General features: G+C 52.0%; 1 protein-coding gene across 1 annotated transcript; it reads right to left on the bottom strand.

The window, feature by feature from the left end:
• Positions 1-469: 469 nt before the first annotated feature.
• LOC144139778 (kelch-like protein 10) lies at positions 470-5,057 on the bottom strand. Its single transcript, XM_077672038.1, has 2 exons — positions 4,131-5,057; positions 470-568 (listed from the first exon to the last, which is right to left on the bottom strand). The coding sequence occupies exons 1-2, from the start codon at positions 5,055-5,057 to the stop codon at positions 470-472; spliced, it is 1,026 nt and encodes a 341-aa protein (XP_077528164.1).
• Between the last annotated feature and the right edge of the window lie 2,451 nt (positions 5,058-7,508).

Here is a 7,508-nt window from a genome sequence, read left to right as displayed (position 1 = left end):
CCCTTATTACGAGGCGTGAAAACGCAACAACTAACAAGACTTCCTGGGCTGTAGAAGCTGACACTATGTGGCACGCCTGGTGTCCGCTGTTCAGCAAAATAGTAAGCCCAATAATGCATTCTGGACACCAGTGGTTCCAATTAAGAAAAAAAAATAGACTGTTTCACGCGGAACAACGGAAGCACGGTGAGTGCGCGCTTGCAGTTGCACTGGACATGGACCTTGCTTTTGCTGGTAAAATACAAGACGAAAAGACACTTCAATAACACGCTACACTTCCACAGCAGCGTCGTCACAGGAGGAATGCTAAAACGGAATTACCAGCGCGTTAACTCCATGTTAGCATTCAAGCGGTACCATTCAAGAAAAATATAGGCACCTCTAAATCGCGACGTCATGGTTCTTGGATGGGTTTTCGTCTGATTCTATTGGGAAAATTTCATTGGGTCCTGCGAGAAAAGTCCTATTGCTAGGTCTTCATGCCTTGGCTGGAGTCGTCCCCGCAGATGTAGCCAGCCCGGCTAAAGGCCCCTCGCTCTTCGTCACCGGGACTCCCGGGTCCCCCTGCCTGGCCAGCGCCACGATGACTCACTGGACAGCCTGGAGTTGAAGATTTTGATCTTCAGTCCGCACCGCCTCCTCGAAGGCAGGCGGCATCCTTCTTTTGTTTGATTCGTCCGGTTATGCGAGGCAATCCCAGTTGATGTGCTCCAGTCTTGCTGGGGCTTTGCGACACACCCGACAGGTGGCATCAGGGTATGTCTCCGGGTACATCTTGTGCCTTGGGTAGGGGCTCGGGGCCGTCCTTGTTTGGAGTTGCCTATAGAGGACCGCCTGCTCCTCCGCGGCCGCATGCGTTTAAACGTGTCCCTGCATCGATGTTATCCGCTGAACGACAAAGTGGTAGGTGAGTGATTCCAACTTCGTCTGTTTTCTTCATAGCCTAACTCGGTAACGTCAAAAAGGCACTATTTTTATTCGAACAGGAGTCTTTTGAATGAGCCAAGCTTGTATTAACATAACATGACTAGTAACGAATAACTTAATACGTTTTATACACATTGGTGTATTGTCCCACGCCGGGCGCGTGTTTCCAAACGCTTCGCTGCACAGAGCACCCGCGTGCAATATCACTGCGCGCGCTATGGTTTTGAGCGCCTGCTAAAACGAATTCACCATTCGGGCTCTGTAGCCGAGATGTAAAGTACTGAGCACTGTCGCTGACGGTATGGGTTCGACCCCAGCAGGTCAATATCTTTCTTTTTTCAGTGCTTAATTTTTTTTTTCTGAATTTAATTTTTTTTTCGAAACTCAAATCTACGCGTTGTTTTTGTTAATAATGGTGATTTGGCATGTTTGAAGTCGGATTGGGTTTAGGGCGAAGCCAATAACCACGTTAAATTACCGTTCTCCGTCGCGCGAACAGACATGTCACGTGAGTACTCCGTGCAGCGAAGCGTTTGAAAATACGTCACCCGGGCGTAGCCAGGTACTTCCCCTGCCATATTCTTTTAGCGCAAACGTGCTTTCGTACTTCTGTGGTTAGCATTCTCTAATTACTCCTGTAGGTCTCAGTATTACATGTCTCCCACACGCCGTCAAAGGGCGCAATGCATTCACGATGCCCACCTTTCCTTTACTTTCCTAAATAGCCAAGGGTTGATCGTTGCGAAGATGCGAGTTGCACTCGCATTACGTAGGCCTCAGGTTTGAATCCCACAGCGAAATTAACCAAATTTCCTATTTACTTTATTTTATTGGCAGCATTGACTCGGCCAGTCTTGGGTTGCATCGTTCGGTCACAGCGGAGCCGGATGATAGGGCATTAAACGCGCTCACAATAAAATGAAAACTGGGCTGGTTACCCCTGAACTTACGCCGTGTATGTCTGAAAGGTAATTTCTATATTAATTACCTTTGATCCGGTGGGGATGAGTTTCAAGGATGAACGTTTAATCTCTTAAGAGAGCATCGATTGGTCTATAGTCAGCCATGGGAAATATTAACCATTGATCCTCAGCAGAACAACGGATGGATGGTCATCAGTGGACTAACACGGGAGACTGATAGTTGATCTGCAAGGCAGCAACAGCTAGTCTTCATGGTGGACCACAGTGGAACCGGGAAGGGACTAAGTGTAGAGGGACGAACCGTTGGTACTCTTGCCGTTTGTCCAAAAAAAGGACTAATGCTAGTGGCAACACATTTAGTCCCCAAATGGACTAATGCCGATGCCCCGTAAGTCCGTTTTGGCTAACAGTGTACTATTGAGCTGTGGGTGCCTACAAGAGAGCTTAAAGGGACCCCGAAAAGCTTTGTGAAGGTGGCAATCAAATGTATTCAGGTGGTAGAACACATAACGGGGGATTTTTGAGCCAAGTGTGAGCCCCATACGTTGTACAGATAATTTGTAAACAATTTTTGAAGATCGCCTTTCTCAGCCGATGAGCGCGACGCCGCAGCGAGCCGACCGCGGGTGACGCAACGGCGACCGCGGGTGACGCAACAGCGATCGCTGCTGACGCAACGGCGAAGGCGCCCCCTGATTCGCCCAATCGCCGGCAAGGTCGGCCGCCGGCGGCGTCACTGCCATTGGCTTCCGGCTGCTCTTCCTCCTTCCTGCGCGATCCCGAGGCAAAGGCGGCAAAGGCGGGTCAGCAGTGATTGACGCGAGCCTAGGCGCAGGAATGTAGCTAGCTGCTTTGAAGGAGGCAGAGAGGGAGGAGGAGTCGATCGGCAAGTGGGGAGAGGTGCATTTAATTGCTTCTGGCGCAGCTAATACTGAATGTAGATCAATAATTCCAACGGCATTGCATCGCTATATTGGTGCTACGTGACAATACAGGCCTTTTGTAACTTTTACAGAAGGCTTTTCTGGGTCCCTTTAGTGCCTTAGCCAGGCCAGCCACCCCTGTACAAGATCGCTTAAAAGCCAGTGACGTATTCGCACTGCTAAGTCTGCTTGAATACAGACTTCGTGCATATATTAAATGGGTTTTAATGATTCCAAGAGAAGTTGGTTTAGTTTTAGGAAAGTGTATCACATATGGAACAATGAATGGGACACTGCCTGCGTCTCGCGGCTCGGCTGAAATGGCCGTTCACTGCAAGATGAACAATAAAGGAGTATGCGCAGAAAACGTGAGTCCGGCGAATGTGCCCACGTCGCCGAACCAGTTTTTTTATCAGAAACGTTGCAAATGAAGCACGTTGGATACACGAGCTTCCGTGTTCGTGGCTTCGTTTACATCGTTTGTACCCTGCCTCCACAAGAGAGAGGAAGCGTCGGAGAGAGCTTACAGCGTCCAAATTCCCGAGGATCTATCACGCTGCAGTTCATCTTCAAGCCAGCTAAATCCTGTGCAGACCGTCGCCAGCGATATTCGTATCTTCCTCCATGCGGATGAGGTCGAGGTTGTTGGGCAGGTTCCTCAGAACACACGAGCTGTATAGAGCCAGCGCGTGGGGAATGATCAAGGCATTACATGCCGCTGACCCTCATTAACCGAGAAGCACGCCAGGCAACGCTTGCAGTATTTTAGGTTCGTTTCGGCAATGGCGTAGATCCTGTCGTCCAGTACCACAGTTACCGACTCGCCCCTCAGGGCGTTTTTCATTGACCTCGTGGACCAGTTTCCAGTCATGGGGTCATAGACCTCTAACACATCGGACACCTCTAAAAGACCCTGACGGCGTAATACCGTCACAAGACCAGGACAGATCCCACCAGTTTTCATCGGCTTAACGAGAGTCCACTGGTCGGTAGCGGGGTCACAGGCTTCTGCCGACCGGAGTGGCTCGCTCGTTGTGGCGGGGTCGTAGGCCACGGCCGACCGGAGAGGCTCCCTCTGAGACGTGCTCCCTACCACGTAGATGCGACTGCGACGTCCGCAGGACGGGGCAGCAGCTCCAAGCCGTTGGTGGTTCATCCGGCCTACTGCCCGCCACGTGCGCGTGACCTGTCGTACGCTTCTGCGGCATCTAGTATACCTCTGCCGTCCGTCGTGCCGCCGATGCAGTAGACCCCGTCCGCTGTCACGGCTGCAGGAAATAACGTCCTGGGGTGGCTCATGGGTTTTAAGGGTAACCACGTCATGCCGACCGCATCGAAGCGGTAGTTGAAAGCGCACATGCTTATTCAGGTCAGTTCCCAAGACGTGGATTGTGTCCCCCATGAATGTGATCTCGGGTCCGAACACGGTCTGCGCTGTGAACTCGGCGCGCAGTGGGCTCCCCTCGTTGATTTTATGGTTATACTGCTCCCAGACGCCGCTCTTGGGGCCTCCCCACACGCCTTTACAGAGGAACAAGATTTCGGTGGGTGCCATGTGGACGAACAAGCGCCGAACCGAGTCTGAGGGGCGCACGTTTTGGCCAGACGTTTTGAGGTCGTAGCAGCGTTCGACCTTGAAGGACGTGTCCCCGTCGATGAACGCGTTCCGCATGACAACCTCTCTCAGGTACCTTCTGCTCATGAGGCCGAACCGTACAAGAGGTAGCAATGTGCCAAGGCGCCGCCTTCGCTCCCGGTAATTGGCCTCGACCCAGAGCATGGCGACCTTCCACGCGACCTTTTCCCGGCGTACTTTCAGCTCATCCGAGTCGAGCCGGTCCTCAAGGTGCTCCAGACTGGGCTGAGAGAATTCGGGGTCCACCGAATTGGCGAACTCGATGTTTTCGAGTAGGAAGCTGAAAGAGCGCTTAAAAAAGATCGTCAAGTGGTAGAACTTCGCAAATTCAAGGACCGCGGTATTGTTGTCCACGCCCATATTCCGCGATATGTCCACCAGTAGCTGGCCAGCTGCGGCGGTGAACTCTTGAACATTGTCCACAGTTATCTCCACAAGCCCCGTAGTGCAAAAGGCGACGATGGCCTGCAAGCTCGTTGTGCTCACTCCGCGAATCTCGTAGTCACCTTGGCATGGGTTCGATAGCGGGTCGTAGAAGAGGGCTTCGAAATACCGGCTGCAGGCGCTGAACCCGTCTTGGGAAGCCGGAACGCTTCCGCCATCTCTCGTTCGTAGCGTGGCCAGAGTAGTTGGGGCGCCTTCACCCATCGATCTTACTATGGCGCCGGATTTCAATTGCAGCCCACAGGTGGTGGATATCGATGGTCAGAACCGGCGTGGACGGCTCCTAGGACGCCGGTGCATCAGCAAGCACGGCACGAGGGCGCTCCGCCAGTGATCAGCACTGGGACGGATGAAAAACAAGGCACTTCCCTTCGGTGACGACGGGGCGATCCAGCGACAAGCCCTGATGAACCAGTCAGCTTTGATGCCTCGAAGGGGCCGAGAAGCGCCTCGCACGAGCTCGTGGCACAGAGCACGCGAATGCAAATGAAGAGAACGAGGACTCTGTGCATGATCGCTCCCCGAGGGTGGTTTTGTTTACTCTTAAACTTATAAAATTTTGCATTATTTTCAGGAAAAAAAGCCAGTGAAAACAGGCTACACCAGAGGAGAGACAAGGCGCAAGGACAGTCCTTGTGTCTTGTCTCTCCTCTTGTTTTCACTGTTTTTTTCCCTGAACATCATGAACCAACAGGCTGAGACTTTCACTCTCCTCTTGTGTGGCGTGTATTCACTGGTTTTTAAATCGAAGCTTTAGTTTCCTCACTGATGCCGTTGTACGCCAATACGTCCTGCAGGAAAGCCAACTTTCTCTGACGATGATGATGAATCATCGCGGGTGAAGTGAAGGAAAAAAAATTCACGTATTTCCACAAAGTGAATCATGACGAGTGGGCGAAGCACTCGGGATCGTTCTTACCGTAAATCATCCGTGAGAGTGCTTACTGCTGCTAAAACGGTTTCCAATCCAAATCAATCTAATACAATTCAATTCAATCCAATCCAATCCAATCCAACCCAAATGCTCCTCGCGCATGCGCAGCACGGCTCTCCAGGAGCTCTCTCCCTCCTCTTTTCTCTATCTTCCTCTCTCTCCCTCTCTTCCTCCCTCCCCTCTCCCCCCTCTCTCTCTCTATCTCTCTCTCTCCATCTCTCTCTCTCTCTCTCCCTCTCTAACCTTTTGTAAGCCTTTTATTTTGTTCTTGTTAACCTTTTGTGAACATTTTGTTCACAGATGTTTCGGTTTACACGGTGCTGTGCCGTCAGCACGGACGCCCGACGTTGGACAAGCCTCGGCCTTAAAGGGGCACTGACACAAAATTTTGAAGGCGAGATAACGTCGGAGATAGATTGGTGGGAACACATATACATCATCTGCAAAATATCAGCGGCGAATACAGCCTAGAACATATTTAAAATCAATTTTGAAGTGTGCGAAACGCAACCGAGCAGCCAGCAGAGGACCACGCGCAATTGTAAATAAACAACATCCAAACACGTCACGAGTTTGTGTTTGCCGCTTCCGCACTACCGGCGTTTTACGCGGGCTCGCCCGGCTCGCCGCTCCAATCGGAGGGCCGGAGGGCGGAGCTTCTGCTCTCGAGAACGAAATACCCGATCGTTGGCGGCGGAGGCGCCGTGATTTCGTCAGCTAATCGGGCAGCTGGCCGCGACCAAAGTTCTACAGCGATTCCAGGCACTCTGTTTCTATTACTGTTTATTACCATTGGATGCGAAAACGCGCCGGAGTCACGAAAAGCTCACTGAGCTAGCCGCACGGTCGCTGTGCAGGCGGCGGCCACGGCCGCGAAGTGGCCCAGGCCGGCGCAGGTAGCTCGAGTGATAGCTTGTTACCGCTGCACGAAATTGTCCCCAAGTCCCGACCATAGTGGCTTACATGAGAAAGGAGTTAATGATGCAATGGCGGGTTGCATTAAAAATTGTCATCTGCACCGCTTACGAGAGCGGCACTCGAATATCCGCCGCAGTGCTGAGCCGAACACATCTGTAGGCGGACCTGTAGGCAGACCGGCCGGCTGCTCCCAGCGCGCGTCTTGCCACCCACCCTCTCGAGCGTCCCGCGTCGTTCTTTAGCCGCGGTAGCATTTGCACTCGCAGCGCCTGCGTCACATCCACGGTCGCTTTTTAATTAAGCGCCTCACGAGATCAGTACGTGGGGGCATTCGCAGAAACTGCCGTCGATGCGGATTCGACAGTGCTACGGCGGCTCTGCTCTGTGATATCCCTCCGACGGTCACGTGGTCAGCTTTGTTCACACAAAATCCACAAAATCCATCGTTTCGCGGCACTCGCTGAAACCGAAACTGCGACTGGCCGCATTTAAAATCCCTCTAATTAAACAACCATCGCACGCTGAAGCAAATGAGGTTTCTACAGGTTATGAGTAGGTCACTAGCTACTTATCGCAACGAAAAAAAACAAGATGCTAAATTTTTGTGTCAGTGCCCCTTTAAGGTGCTTTGCCCCTAAAACGCTTCTAGTTGCCGGAATCGAATCTGTGTCCTTGAAACCGGCGTCTGTCTATCCGATTGCTCCTTTTCGACATGGTCAAAGAGAACGCCAAGCAACAGTTACCGATTCGCGCCGTACACACCAAACCCAAACGTTCGGCCTACGGCGTGCACACCCGAGCGT

Source organism: Haemaphysalis longicornis, unplaced genomic scaffold (genome assembly GCF_048455015.1).
Source record: "Haemaphysalis longicornis isolate Haplotype H1 unplaced genomic scaffold, Haemaphysalis longicornis Haplotype H1 scaffold_5, whole genome shotgun sequence".
Lineage (NCBI taxonomy): Eukaryota > Metazoa > Arthropoda > Arachnida > Ixodida > Ixodidae > Haemaphysalis > Haemaphysalis longicornis.
This window is presented reverse-complemented; position numbering and strand designations above follow the sequence as displayed.

What these genes read in the sequence shown, in the direction of transcription:
- LOC144139778 (XM_077672038.1), bottom strand. Translation starts at nt 5,057, where the DNA reads ATGGGTGAAGGCGCCCCAACTACTCTGGCCACGCTACGAACGAGAGAT. An exon ending in GAACTGACCTGAATAAGCAT is followed by an intron (nt 569 to 4,130) that starts GTGCGCTTTCAA and finishes GGCGCTGGCCAG; the next exon opens with GCAGGGGGACCCGGGAGTCC.